Below are 15476 nucleotides of genomic sequence, written 5' to 3' on the forward strand. Positions count from 1 at the left end.
TTTCCAGTAGCTCGATTATCTGCCCTTGTTGTCGATCCTATTTCTTGAAGTTGCTCCCCTATGTTTCCAAGGCTGGCCAAGAGCTTCCTTACCAGGGACTCCAGCACAAGTTCAAGTTCAACTTTATTTATATAGCACATTGACAAACAGCCACACGGCTGGCCAAAGTGCTTCACAGAGCGTTTGACAAGTACACATACACACGTACACCATAAAATAGAGTTCAAAGAGCTAAAATAGGAATTATTAAAAAAGAAAGTGATATAAATATAAACCATAAAATATAAACATCAGTCCTCATCTCTGCATGTGCTTCATAACAGTCCACGAAGGACTGTCCTGGGGTCTCATTTATAAAACTGTGCGTAGGATTCTTACTAAAAGTGTACGTACGCCCAAAAGCCTAAAATGGCGTACGCCCCCAAAAAATCCGATTTATAAAACCGTGCGTACGCACACCTGTAAGCAATTTTCCTTTTATAAACCACAGACTACCCACAAGTGTGCGTACGTGAATCTGCATTTTACCCCGCCCAGAACTCGCCCATTTTTAACCATACATGGTCAATGCAAAGCACCTCATGAATGCTAATCCAGTATATTAATGACCCTGGCATGCGATTGTTCTTTACGGTGAATCATGGCGCATGACAACTTCTCAGACACTGTTAGCCTATTGGTGGAGGCCCGAAAATCACATTATTTGGTGGCCGGTGGATCACCAATAAAAAAATCTGCGAGTGGCGTCAACTGATACCGCGAGTCGAGATACAATTTGAAAACAAAACGCTTTTGTTTTCAAATTGTATCTCGACTCGCGGTATCAGTTGACGCCACTCGCAGATTTTTTTATTGGTGATCCACCGGCCACCAAATAATGTGATTTTCGATTTGTGAACAGTAGTCTATTCAGGGGCCTGTACTACGAATCAAGATTTGGCGTTAGCGAGGTAACTTCAGGTTCAAACCAGGGTTTTCTGTACTACGACGGAGGATCACTTGTTACCGGGGTAGATCGCCATGGTAACACATGCTGAACGGCTAACCTGGTCGGGAGCAGGTTAAGTTGGAGATCAGAGATCAACCGGTATAAAAACCCCGCCCACTAACTCATTCTTGAGAGGATAATGGCGTCACCGTTCGTAGAAGACCCCGTGGAGCTTGATGCGCGGATAGTGAGAGGTGCGCTCAGAAGAGCCAGAACTTTTAGAGACCAGCAAAACCCGTTGGCATTCCATGATGACCATCTTTATGAAAGATATAGATTTTCAGCTTAGGGAATGACCTATCTTAGCCAGCATCTTGAGCCGTATGTTGCAAATGCGACACATCAAAGTCGTGCGCTCACTGTCCCACAGACTGTATGCGTAGTGTTGCGGTATTTCGCAACGGGTACTTTCATGTACAGTGTGGGTGATGCGGAGAACCTTAGTAAAAACACGGTCTGCCGCGCTATTCGCAAGGTGGTGCTTGCTCTAATGGCACACGTGGACACATTTGTTGTGTTCCCAGGGCACCTGCCCACGCAGACAATAAAAGAGGGCTTTTATGAAATAGCAGGTAAATATTCCCTTAAATTTAAACTTCATCTATAAATAATCTTGCATATGAAATATTTATATATAATAATATTGAAATTCATCAAACTCTTTAGGCTTCCCAAGGGTGATTGGGGCAATCGATTGCACCCATATCCCCACTGCTGCATCGCTGGGGGAGAATGAAGGCGACTTCATAAATCGCAGGTCATTCCACAGCATCAACGTTCAGGTAAAGCATAAAGGACAGGCTACACATGTTTGGTCATACTGGTAAAGGAGGATCCTCCTTTAGTCCTTCTAATGCACATTGATGTTTCCCTCACGTTAATGCTGTTATGTGGATGGATTCTAACACAAGATTATTTTGCAGATGACTTGTGACCATCAGTGCATGGTGACCAGCATTGAGGCAAAGTGGCCTGGGTCAGTCCATGACTCCCGGATCTTTAGGGAGTCTGCACTGTGCCACAGACTAGAGCAAGGTATGGCAATTGTAACTAACATTTTGTATTGCATTTTGTTATACCGATTATGCTAATATTAATTTTCTTCTTCAGGGCTCTACAGTGGATTGCTGGTAGGGGACCGAGGGTACACCTGCCAGTCCTTTTTGATGACCCCCTATCCTGACCCCAACACACGGCCACAGAATGCCTTTAATGTGGCCCTTAGCAGGACAAGGGTCAAGATAGAGATGACCTTTGGCATCCTGAAAGCACGCTTCAACTGCCTGCGTGGCCTCCGAGTGGCCCCAGACCGGGCTTGTCAAGTGGTGACAGCCTGTGTCGTGCTCCACAATGTGGCCTCCATAATAAGGGAGAGAGCCCCACCTGTCAGCCAGCAACCCCCAGATGTGGTAGACCCCATCACCCTCGACTACCCTACTGGCAGGGCCGTGAGAGACGCTATAACACGGCAGTTTTTTGTTTAAGGGGAGACAGGCTAAGCCATTTTTCTTTAGCCATTTTTCTTTACATTTAGTCATGTAGCGGCATTCTTTACCTTTTACTTTTCAGTTGGGCTATTTTGCTTCCATAGCATTTGAGCTATGTAGATTTTATTTGTGTCCTTGGACAAGGCACTTCACCCTACTTGCCCTGGGGGAATGTCCCTGTACTTACTGTAAGTCGCTCTGGATAAGAGCGTCTGCTAAATGACTAAATATAAATGTATTTAATGTTGCCACCATATTCGGATTATGGAGTGATGAAAGATATCCAGAGTGCCCTCTGTAGAAACTTTGGACTCTTAATATGGTGACAAAATGAAACAAGGATTTGCATTCTGTCTTCATCCAATGTTCTGATTTCCGTGCTGGAAATGTATGCAAATTATATTATATTTTACAACTTAATGCATCATTTGCTCATTGAAACATACATTTACAGGACACTAGTATTGAAAACAATATTTGACCTAATATTAGTTATCAACTGGGGAGGTTTCATGTTGATATGTTATCCCTATTCACTGGGGTGTCTCCCCTTAACCCTTTTGTCCTTGGGTTGCTTTGACCCATTTGCTAATCATTTCCATATCAGAAATTGGGGTTTCTTTCAACCAAAACATTTCAAACCTAAAAGAACAACGTGTATGGTACCATGCAATGCTCTTGCAAAGTTAAATAAATGATTTCACTACTTTCATTGAATTTTGATGTTTTTTTTACATTTATTTCAATTTTCACAAACAATAAATAGAACATTGAAAGAAAGAAATGTTGAAAACCCCCTCAAAGGACTAAGGCACAAAAGAAATCTTTGGGGACAAGCCACAAAAAAGGTATAAAAAGTCCAAAACATAGAAAACAAAATGCATCCTCCTCATGCGTTCTCCCTTTCCTAGGAACACAGAAAAAGAATGTCAGTGTAACTGTAAGTTGATTGTAAGTCATTCATACATTCAGTCATGTACTACCTTCTTCTCATACTGAAGTTTCTCAATCTCCAGCTTTGTTTTTTTTATTAATAGTCTTATGCTCAATATCGAGCTCCAGGGTCCTCTTGTAGAGGGCCCTCACATTGTCTGCTCCAACCTGAAACAAATAAAGAGCATTGTCCCTTTGCAAGGCACACTTGGAGAAAGTTGAAGGTGTCCATTTGACTACTGTGTTTCAAGGTTCATTGCTTACCCCATGTCTTTGGCTTGACCTTGAGGTGGAGGCCCTAGGCTCAGGGGGAGGAAGAAGTTCCTCTTCCTGCTGAGTTTAACACCAAAGCAATTTAATCAATTGAGTCATATTTGAAATGAGCAATTTAAGGACTTGTGTCTCATGTTCTGACCTCCACCGCAAGTCATTACAGACACTTCAATCACAGCCACACGTTCACACACTCTCAGCATCTGTGTTGAAAGTGGTAAAAAAAATGAAAAGCGTACCCCCAAAGCATTCTCTGAGCAGGCAGACAGAGTTTCCTCATCTAGGGCCTCCACCTGAGAAAGTGAATGGCATATTTGATCAATATTCAGCAACCACATATGGCATACATACTGGCATATGACTATTAGTTTCACTGTTACCTTTGTATGGCACCGTGGGATGACAGTGGGTGGTGGCAGCAACACCACTGTATTTCCTTTCACTACAGAGAACAGTAATACATTTCACTCCTACAATATTCATAAATAATTGTTGAATGAACATGGTCACATAGATTACTTGAAACATACCCTGTACATATGCCTGGGTGTCGGATCTGCTGCCACCAGGGTCTGAAGAGATGCACCCTTCCACTCCTTCCATTATGGGGCGACCCTGATTGCTGGAGAGGGCCAGCTCCTCGGCAGGAGTGAAGTCCTGTGGATGAGGGCCCCCTCCAGTTTTCTTCACCTCACTTTTCTTCCTGTTGGCTGCAAGCGATGTAATTGTTCTATAGGCACTTTGTACATTTAGTCATTTAGCACACGCTCTTATACCAATATCCTACAAAAGGGACTGACTCAGGCAACTCAGCCTTGTACTTGTTGGCCTTAACATATGTGCAAGTATTGCCCACCGCTACTTACCGGTTTGAATTATGTTTTTATATTTGTTTTTTATTTGCTCCCAGGACCGTTTGGCACTGGCAGGGTTGCATCATCATAATTATGAGATTGAGTGAAGACATCGTCAAATGTGTGTGAGGAAAACAAAATATATAAATATTACGAGTAATCGTTCTTCCCACATTTACTTTCTGCAGTCTGACTACAGTAGCCTACGGTCATCTGCGTCGCCAATTCCAACTGTTTCCAAAATTTGCGTAGGCCTACGGGAGGGTCAGAGTTTGCGTGGAGGACCGCACATTCTCCCGTCAAGTTTGTTTTTATAAATCACAACCTTTGCGTGGAAAGTGGCGTACGCACATTTTCAGCCCTGTTTTGTGCGTACGCAAGCTTTATAAATGAGACCCCTGGTCTTTGCCTGCTGGTGCTAGTGGCCATCGGTCCAGGGTGCTCCACTCCTCTGGGTCTGGAAGACACACCCTCACCTGCTGGGTTTGCTTGTGGTGGCTGTGAGATTGTGGGTGTGGTGTGTATGGGTGTATTTTCCAGACCCAGAGGAGTGGAAAAAACAGTGCCTGGTGGTGCAGTACCGATCCCAGAGGTCCCAAACAAGACATCCATTTGCTGGAGGGAAAAAAAAACATGTCAATGTACCTTGCAAAGGAATCATTTTGTCAGACATGAAAATGGCATTTCAGATATGCAGGCATATACTTACAGTATGATACTCCCAGGTTTGTGTCCCCTCCCCAGTTGCACGGCGTCTGTCTTTTACCCTCTTGTTAGTGGTGAGCATGCTGGACAGTTTTTTGCGTAGTTTGTCTGTTGACCAGTTGTAACCTGTTGTAAACTGTTTTTGAGAACGCGGTTTTATAGAATGAATTTTTGTTTCGGAAATAGAGTGACTGATGGGTTCTTGTCAGGTCCAAAAGTAGCAATGTGATTTGATGTGTCATTCCTGTGGATGAGGGGGGAAATCTGACATCCCAACCTGCAGAGACTCATTTCTGGGAGGTAGCTCCCCCCCCCCAAGACGCAATCAGGACGCGCGATTTGCACCTATCTCTACCAGAAATGACCATTAGACAGTCTCTCACTCGCTCGAAATACAAAATCCCCGATTTCCGGGAGATTGTACAGCATTTGCGGGCGTCAGGGAGCCGCTATTGAAATGCGGGAGACTCCCAGACCTTCCGGGAGACTTGAGATGTCTGGGAAATCATATACATCACATTTACCACAGACATTTCTCTTCCTTCAACTTTTAGATGCAATACCTTGTTGTAACTCTTGCCTGCCGACTGAATGGAGGGAGACAAAGGTTGGAGGTTCTCTGGCTGTTCTAGCACTGCAGAAGGTGGAGTGGAGGTGGAGGATGGAGGTGGTGGGAGTTTAGTAATACTGAGATTTAGGGGTGCAGGGGACCCAGGGTTCAAAATTGGTGTCTGGTTTGTGTTGGTGGCAATTGAGGGATAGTGGTAAGTATAAAATATTAATACCATGTGCCTGTTAATTAGGTGAACAGTGTGTACCTGGCTTTGTCTCTACTGGGTTTATTTGTTCCAGGATGCTAGAGAGGAACTTTTGATCTGGATATATAAATAAAATAATTCCTAAATCTTTGGTCATTTGTAATAATTTCATAATTTTGCTTTTTACTTACCATTCTTCATCCTTTCTGCAACATATTTTTAAGCTTTAAGTATGACAGTGTTGCCTCTGCTGTCCTTTACATGACTGTAACATGGTCCATTTTGCTTGGTTACGCACAGGGGGCTGAAGGTTCTTTTTATATCCATAAGAATCATGGGAATAGCTACCACCTGTCCCATTCATTATTACTAGTATTTACCAAGTGCACCCAATTTCCTTTTCAGTTAGCTTTAAATTCCCAATGATTGAAATGGTGTTTTAATGATGGAATGATAAATTATTTAACCAACCCATGTGTAGTCTATAGCTTTGGCTATTGTGTGGAAAAAACGGATTTCTGTGCTTTACTATAATCATTAAGACCACACTAGCCACATTAGACAAGCCGGGTATTTACAGAAACAAATATTTGCCTACTGTGACGTTTGAGAACCTAAAACTCTGTTTGACCTAGTGCACACGCAAACACAAAAACAGTTTTCAAAAATTCTCCACTTTGGCCGGAGTTTTTAGAAATGATTGTTTTCCGTGATCAAATCTCCATTTTCGTATAAATGAAAGGTCAAACCGCATGAAAATATATGCGTTTAAACGGGGTCTAAATTATGATATTGTAGCGACCCACGGATTGGTCGCTGTTAACTCGCGCTGTTGGCGCAAAGGATTGTGGGTGGCGCAATTCACATACTTGTTTCATGTTTAATTAATGTTGCATGCATGTTTGAGTTGAGTGTTGTTGTTCTGTCGATTAGGTTTGTCAGTGGATGATGTATCGATGTTAGTAACTATAAGTTGTTGTTGTTGCCATAACTGGGAATTGTATGTGAGTTAATGACTTGTTGTTGGCATTCACATATGATTGGAGGTGTAGTAATAAAACCTGTAGTCGAGCGGTGTATGGGACACAGGATAAAAAGGTCTTCTTCTCGGCATCACATCATTGAGCATCCTCTCCATTATAGCCCTCTAGCGCCATATAATAATAATATATTCATATGTTCTTTCTTAATCATTCATATATGTGTTCAAATTGTTACCTAATGTGTACTAAAGACATTTGCAGGTTAAGGATGAAGTATGAGCCTACCTAAAGAAAAGAACACTTATTGGCTGTATGTTATTTTTATATTTCTTTATTCACTATAAACACTGTCTTCTGATCTTCATGCCTCAAAGAGACTTTGCTAGTACCACTGTGTATGAATTGATTATCTTATGTCTTGGGGTAAGTGTAAACTCACTCTCCAATCTGCAGGTCAGCTATAATTTGTCTACACGACTTTCTTCAACAATTACTGCAGTCAGTCAATAAGGGCAAATATTTAATTCAATTGTCGGGCCTGCTGTTTGGTTCAGATTTGAGCATTGGCAAAACTCAAGGTGTCCGAATAATTACAAAACGCGTGTCAAAGTTGTTGTGTGTGAGTCTGGCCAATCATGAAATAGCTGTGTCGTCATTAGAACCTGTGCAGTTGCTCTTGAGAAAATGCGCTCGGCTACACAGCCGGCTGTTCTCGAATCAATCTCACGGTACTTTGATGGCTACGTCACAGTGACCTAGCCTCTGCACCGTCTCAAGTCGGTCAAAAAGTCTAACCAGAATTCACTGTTTCAAGTTAGCCGGCTGCAGCGCTGCGTGAAGTCAGTCCATGTCGAACACACCTATTCTCTGGCTACACAGCCGGCTGTTCTCAAGTCGATCTCACGGTACTTTGATGGATAAGTCACAGTGACCTAGCCTCGGCACCGTCTCAAGTTGGACAAAAAGTCTAACCAGAATTCACTGCTTCAAGTCAGCCGGCTGCTGCATGAGTCGAACACACCTCTTAGCGCGTCACTAGCATCTCGTCATATCACGCAGTTGCGGCACACCTTCTTAGTAGGGTGAGCTATTTAAACAGGATATCTCTGCACTCTGCATTGCTTAGTGCGACACAGGATGCTCACTGTTTCAAATCTGTTGCCTCTGCCTCCCCGGCCTCCATCCTTGGTTCTGTGTTCCGTACGTAGGGGGAACGCGTTCGCTGCTCTCTGCTCGTATGTCGAGACTGTCTCCGTTGGGTGCGGCAAGGAACCGCTGCGAGCAGAACCATTAGGCCTCCTGCTTGAACCTCAATCCTGTCATACGTTGCTGGCTGAACTGGTTTCGATTACAAGGAGTACATGTGAAAATTGGTACTAACTGATGGCAATACGCTTCCAGACCCTTACAACATACGGGATCATTTATGGGTTCACAACAACATGTCAAAATGGCCCTGTATTGAATGGCCAAATATCTGTAACTATCTTATTAAAAAAACAAGCGTATTTACGCGCTAGAGTTTAGAGGCATACAAGTCGTTCAGTTTTGCCAATTCTCAAATCCGGACCAAACAGTACAATTGAAATAATTTCCTTTATTGACAGACTGCAATAGCTTACTATTGTTGAAGAAAGTTTTTTAGTCTGCCTCCTCTCTAACGGAAAGAATAAGTTTAGTTGTGTTCTGGTTGTATTATCAATCTGCAGATTGGAGAGAGAGTTTAACATAACCCAATACATAAAAATTGTGGAATACAAATTTCAGTGAACTGGTTCATGCAAAAACAGTCAAATTCGCGACCATGCAGTTCGTCACTGATAAAGTAAGCAAACAACACTTGATCGGCCATGACTGACGTCAACACAGCAAACCACAAGAAGCAGGAATGTCCGACTTTACGTAGCTGTTTTTAACTCCTCCCCGACTGCAAGCGGCAACTCTCACCGGTCGTTTCATGCAGCCGCAGCTGATGTCGAACGCACCAAATCATATTGTAGCTTCAGCGCCCTTGGGTACCCAGCATGCATTGCGGCATGTCAAAAAACTGAAAGAGTTGTGGAAAATAGTTCGTTTAGAAAAGCCGTGCGAGGGATTTTAGTTGTTGTGTTTGTTCAGTTACCGTATTTTCCGGACTATAAGTCTGTTGGCTGGTCCTGCAACTTATAGCCAGGTGCGACTTATATATCAAAATATATATAATTTACATTTAGTCATTTAGCAGACGCTCTTATCCAGAGCGACTTACAGTAAGTACAGGGACATTCCCCCTGAGGCAAGTAGGGTGAAGTGCCTTGCCCAAGGACACAACGTCATTTTGCACGGCCGGGAATCGAACTGGCAACCTTCTGATTACTAGCCTGCTTCCCTAACCGCTCAGCCACCTGACTCCCTAAAGGATTAAATGATGTCAAACACATGATAATATTAGAAGGGCCTTGAATATTGTAGATCAACCACAAAAGAAAAAACAAAAGTACTATATTGGTAAGTTGATGCAAAAAATGTATTTGATTTGGTAAATCTTATATAAATGTTGAAAAAATGTGGATTCAATAGTAAGGCAATACAGTGCAGAAAAACACTATACCACCAGCCCACTGCAAGAATAAAAATAAATGGAAGGGGGGCCAGAGAAGAGCTTGTGACACCATCTTCTTCTGACACCAGACGGTTGTCAGAAGAAGACCGTAGGTGGCAGGGGGCGGGGGGGGTGGGGGTGTGTAAGGCTGGAGGAGAGACTTGATGTAGTCGGGTGCAGTCCTGTTCACTGCTCGGAAAGTCAGTACCAGAGTCTTGAATCTGATACGGGTCGTGATGGGAAGCCATATAAAGTTAATGTTTCAAAAACACAAATTTGAACAATTAATTACACTCCATCAAAGGAGATTCAAGAATCATTTCACTTAAACTGGAATCTAAAGTAGATTAAATATCTGGGGGATTAAAATCACTAAAGGATTATCTAAACTTTATAAAGCAAATTATAACAAGATAAGTCAGGAGATACAAAAAGACATGGAAAGATGGTCTACTTTACCCCTAGATCTTAGCTTGAGAATTGAGATTATCAAAATGAATCTACAATCAAGTCTTCTTTATTCATTCCAGTCCCTACCAATAGAGATTCCTCAAACCCAATTTGTGACCTGGGACAAGATAATATCAAGGTTTATTTGGGGAGGCAAAAAGCCAAGAGGTAGTTAAGTCAAGACAATCACGTATTAGATTTGAGCATTTACTGTTACATGACATGGACATGTAGATTTGACTTTGGCGGAGTGGATGATTTAAGGGAAGCACTCCCTGCCTCCTCGATGCATACATACATGACATATGAGGCAGGGAGCAATAGAGATATCATCCCCCTGATGGAAATACATACAGACAGTACGGGGGAGAATGGGATGGTGGAGGGGGGCAGCAGCACTGATCATACAACAACCGGGGTGAGTGTGTGCCTATCCGCGCGTCTTTTAAAGATGCCTTATCGGACGTGGCCCAATGAATATGTGCTGCTACATGGGTGTGGTAGTGGGCAGAGGAAAGGAAGGTGGAGTAAGTATAGTGTCTTGCTGAGTGAACACCGGGACCGCCGTATTGACTGCGAGTAATCAAGGCTGTTGTTTATATTGCGTTTAGCTCAAACTTGTCTCACGGGTAGAGCTTAAGGGACAGCAGTTAGATAACTAGTATGTACTGGTCAAAGAGTAGCTAGCCAGTGAGTCAGTTTCGGTTTCAGGGTACTCGAGCTGCCTTTTGTTTGACAGTAATTGGGGGCGTTGTATCTGCTCATTAGCATATTTAAGGCGATTAGCACCGCAGCGGCAGCCTCGTCTGGCTGCCTTGGTGCATGAATACTAGGTCGAACAAAGGCAGGGAGTCTACCTGCGGGAGTCCACCGATGATGGCCGACGAGGCGGATCACCTCTTCTGATAAGTATCACCCTATTTGTATTCTATTCTACCTAGAAAATATTCATAGCTAGCATGTGTTTCTTCAGCATTCCCGCTCATTACAACACTCGCAGACGTAGAAGTAGATATGTCGCTCTGGATAAGAGCGTCTGCTAAATGACTAAATGTAAATGTCACAAAGTATATACGGTCCACTTCTAATCTTAGCTACCTATCCAGATCTTCTCCACCTGCCCTCTCTCTTTCTATAGGGCTTTGGAACTGCCAGTCTGCTGTGAACAAGGCAGACTTCATCCCGGCGTTTGCATCCCCCACAAACCCCCACAAACCTTTCTCTACCTTCTCCAGCCTTCTTAACCCACCCCCAGCCCCCAGCCCCCCCCTCCACCCTGACAGCAGACGACTTCTCCTCCTTCTTTGAGAAAAAAGTCGCAGACATTAGCAAGCGGTTCCCTAAACCCACCTTCACTACCCTCTCACCCTCCATGACTGACCCAACTAAATGTCTAAACTCTTTCTCTCCCCTGTCCGAGGCAGAGATCTCTGACCTCATTCTCTCTCATCGCCCCACCTCCTGTCCCCTTGATCCTGTCCCCTCCCCTCTCTTTCAAACCATCTCCCCCTCCATCATAACTTTTCTTCTCCATGTCCTAAACTCCTCTCTCACCTCTGGCACCTTCCCCTCTGCCTTCAAACAGGCCAGAGTTAACCCTCTACTCAAAAAACCCTCCCTCAACCCTGCCGTCCTCCAGAACTAAAGACCAGTATCACTGTTACCCTTATTTTTTATGCACTTTGTAAAGCTCTCTCTTGGAAGTCGCTTTGGATAAAATTTAAGTGAAAAAAAACCCAAAACTGATACATCATGAGAACTTTGGCCACCAAGTCCCAACAAGACAGCAATGTCAGCAAGGAGGTGGCAGAGTTATGTTTTGGGCCGGAATCATGGGGAGAGAGCTGGTAGGCCCCTTTAAGGTCGCTGAAGGTGTGAAAATGACCTTAGCAAAGTATATAGAGTTTCTGACTGACCGCTTTCTTCCATGGTACAAAAAGTGGAACCATGCCTTCCGTAGCAAAATCATCTTCATGCATGACAATGCACCATGTCATGCTGCAAAGAATACCTCTGTGTAACTGGCTGCTATGGTCATAAAAGGAGAGAATCTCATGGTGTGGCAACCATACTCCCCTGACCTCAACCCTATTGAGAACCTTTGGAGCATTCTCAAGCAAAAGATCTATGAGGGTGGGAGGCAGTTCGCATCAAAACAGCAGCTCTGACATCCTGCAAAGAAATTCAAGCAGAAACTCTGCTTGAGGAGTCAGGTGGCTGAGCAATTGGGGAATCGGGCTAGTTATCTGAAGGTTGCCAGTTCGATTCCCGGCAGTGCCAAATGACGTGGCAAGGCACTTCACCCTACTTGCCTCGGGGGAATGTCCCTGTACTTACTGTAAGTCACTCTGGATAAGAGCGTCTGCTAAATGACAAAAATGTAAATGTAAACTCTCCAAAATCTCACAAGTTCAATGGATGCAATAATTGTTAAGGTGATATCAAAGAAGGGGTCCTATGTTAACATGTAACTTTCCCTGTTAAAATGTTTTTGATTGAAATAGCTTTTGAAAATATGACCTCCTAATGCTGCAAATCCAACAAGACAATTTTCAGTTCTTTACAACCGATAAAATGTTGTGAAACTGTTGTGTATAATAATATGAAACAGTGCATTTTGAGTTTTTTATTTTGGAAAAAAATACTGTTATCATTGGGAGGTTTGTTCAATAAAATTTGAATAATACCCTAATGGTTGATGACTTGAAAATTATACTGACTGTCATTTGCATCAACTATTTAGGAAAATCAGAGAAAGATACATATGCATAATAATTCCGAACACGGTGTATAATGACACCCTAACATGCCACGATATCACTATATTTAGCTATAATGACATTTATCATGTCATGAACATATTTTCATAAAAAAAATGTTAAATCTGCTTTAAAATAACGGGAATACATTCTTTAACCCTTGTGCTGCCTTCGGGTCACATGACCCAAAGGTTCATAACGAACCATCATTGTGTTTACCCAATTTTACCCAATACAAATACAAATAAAAATTATTTTCTTTTAACCGTTGCAATGTGGGGGGTCTGAGACAGCCCAACGGTTAAAAGAAAATGCCTCACTTTGTTTTTGTATGCGGTAAAGTTGTCGCAATACGACGGTGGGTCAGAATGACCCGAAGATAACACAACAACCATCATGTATGTGTGCAACCATTTGTAAAACTGGCAACGGCAGGGCAGGCAACTGTAAGTTATCAAGCCCTTTCTCCTTGTGCTCATTCAGCTCAGGTAAATCAGCGATCGGCCATTGTTCCCTTTTGTGCTTGTGCCCTGTTAGTGTCCGCGACCACAGATCCAGGCAACTTTTCTTGACGTAAGCAAATAAATGGGGTGCTAGTTTACCCATTTCGGATTGGTTTCAAACATCAAAAATCTGCAAAAATTATTCTATGAAAAATCTAGTAGTATGAGCCAGGTTCAAGAATAGAACAAACATTATTGAGGGAGATAGTTTTGGATATTTACATTTAGCTATTTTACATTTAGTCCTTTGTTTGGATATGTTGACTTAATATATTGGGTTCATAGAATAAAATCGACCGGACGAGCTGGGTGCCTAATTGGAAATGCAATACCTCCAACATCCACCAGAACCTTTGCCTGAAGCCAAGGAGCGGGGGGTGGGGGTCTGCCTGGGACACAATGGCTGCGAAGCGCCGTGATTAGCTGCGAAGCGCCTGGAAGCGCAGCCTTTTACTTTCGGCACCCATGTTATGAAATTGAACTGGCCACATTGAACACGGCGCAGGCTTCGCAGCCTTGTCTCGCGTTCGCGTTCGTCTCATGCTCTGCAGCGATCGTTTCGGCAGCTGGTCGAATTTTTCTGTGAGCCGCTTGCAAATTAGGCTGCAGGATGATAAAATACACCATATTATATGATATATTTGGATAAACAAACATGTTATTAAGAGTTTATTACGTTAGTTGTCACTAGGCACTAACACCCAACTTCACTACGCTGGTAAGGAACGGGCCTATGTGTTTGCCCGATAAAAACTATGTCAACATTTTTAAATTAAAACCCCTGATTGATGATTGCTGACATATTAGTCAGTTGTTTCTAAACAGTGTGTTTAAGAGCAAGATCAGGGCCGGCGCAAGCCTTTATGGGGCCTTAAGCAGAATTGATTTGGGGGTCCCTCGGTGACGCCAATACAATATATACAACATATAAATAATTTTAAAATTAAGCTGTCATTTCATGTGCTCTTGGGGGCCCTCTGGTGGCCACGGGGGCCCTAAGCAGCCGCTTAGATCGCTTATGCCTTGGGCTGACGAGATAGACGAGCTGGCACTTAAGCAGAAGAGACACCAAAACCTTACATCACAAACCAGCTGAGACATTTTGGAAGATTTATGATGCAAAGTTAATCATCAAAGTTGAGTAGCATAGGCCTACATGGAGTTGCATGACCCACAGCACGAAGCCTATTTTCTGCTTTTTCAAAAAAGACAAATGTTGCCACATTACATTGGCTTGCTGTTGCGATGGCTGTTAGAGTAGCAAGTTGTCTAAATGAAGCCTATGCAATGTTTATGTCAGCTTTCAATATGAAAAAGGAAAGCTCAGAGAAGGTGAAAGGCTTGGTCACTGGCGTGGAGAAATGTGCATCTAGTGTGAACAGCCTTGCGTCATTTGTAACCGATCGTGGCACTTCCGGGAGCTTCGGGGCGTTTTGCGGCCAGTGTGTCCCAGGCGTAAAAGGTCTGCTGCTCTGGATGTGTGAAGCTGCTTCCCTCATCCCTGACCAGGGCAGCCACCCTGAAGTGTTTATTTCTCTCTGACTGACGAGAGCTTCCGCTGCACAGAGCAAGAGCACTGTAGTGGTCAATAGAGCAGAAACACACTGGTGAAAGAAACAAAATCATCCAGACAAACACACATTCGCCATGAACTATGCAATAATCCAAACATACAGTAAAGTACTTGCACACTTGAAGATACACACAGCCCCCGCTGCTCTGCCTACCATGGTGGTTAGAGCGGCAAGGTGTCTGCAGACGCACAGCGGGAAGTAACACCTGATTTCTTTGTTGCAAGGCTGGATCTCCCGCCTAGTGACTGTCACTGCTGCAGCGATTGCAATGACTAGTGTGACCCCGTTGCTAGGCAACCTGAACTTTTGTGACAGTCTGGAAGTTACATGGCGAGCAAACTCTGCCAGGAATTGCAAGGAGCTTCCTTGGGAGCTCACGTGCTGAGTCAAGTAGCTGCGTCAAGCAACATGGCCTGTTTGTGTTTAACAGAAGGGGGAGAGTCAGCTCACATAGCTCAGCCTCATCTGACCTTGTCCTCACTGACACATAAAACTGGAGGAACATGGATTTTAATGAAAATGGAAATCCAAATCAGAATGTTATTTTCTCATAACTAATTTTGTATATCACATCACATGTAGCCAGGATATTGTTTTGGGTTCTACAAAGGGAATGTGAAAAACAAGC

The 15476-nt window shown here is 43.3% G+C and overlaps 1 protein-coding gene and 1 pseudogene across 1 annotated transcript; one reads left to right on the forward strand and one right to left on the reverse strand.

Moving 5' to 3' along the window:
• The first annotated feature begins 1127 nt into the window (after window positions 1-1127).
• On the forward strand, window positions 1128-2966 carry LOC136964474 (putative nuclease HARBI1; annotated as a pseudogene).
• Window positions 2967-3268: 302 nt separating this feature from the next.
• Window positions 3269-5322, reverse strand: LOC136964571 (uncharacterized). Its single transcript, XM_067258726.1, has 7 exons — window positions 5302-5322; window positions 5012-5150; window positions 4212-4391; window positions 3921-4123; window positions 3673-3741; window positions 3459-3576; window positions 3269-3382 (listed from the first exon to the last, which is right to left on the reverse strand). Exons 1-6 carry the CDS (start codon window positions 5320-5322, stop codon window positions 3481-3483), a joined length of 708 nt encoding a protein of 235 aa, XP_067114827.1. The 3' UTR covers window positions 3269-3382; window positions 3459-3480.
• Between the last annotated feature and the right edge of the window lie 10154 nt (window positions 5323-15476).

This window comes from Osmerus mordax, chromosome 20, assembly GCF_038355195.1.
Source record: "Osmerus mordax isolate fOsmMor3 chromosome 20, fOsmMor3.pri, whole genome shotgun sequence".
Lineage (NCBI taxonomy): Eukaryota > Metazoa > Chordata > Actinopteri > Osmeriformes > Osmeridae > Osmerus > Osmerus mordax.

What these genes read in the sequence shown, in the direction of transcription:
- LOC136964571 (XM_067258726.1), bottom strand. Translation starts at nt 5,322, where the DNA reads ATGCTCACCACTAACAAGAGG. An exon ending in TGCTCACCACTAACAAGAGG is followed by an intron (nt 5,151 to 5,301) that starts GTAAAAGACAGA and finishes TTTTCCCTCCAG; the next exon opens with CAAATGGATGTCTTGTTTGG. An exon ending in CACCCAGGCATATGTACAGG is followed by an intron (nt 4,124 to 4,211) that starts GTATGTTTCAAG and finishes TGTTCTCTGTAG; the next exon opens with TGAAAGGAAATACAGTGGTG.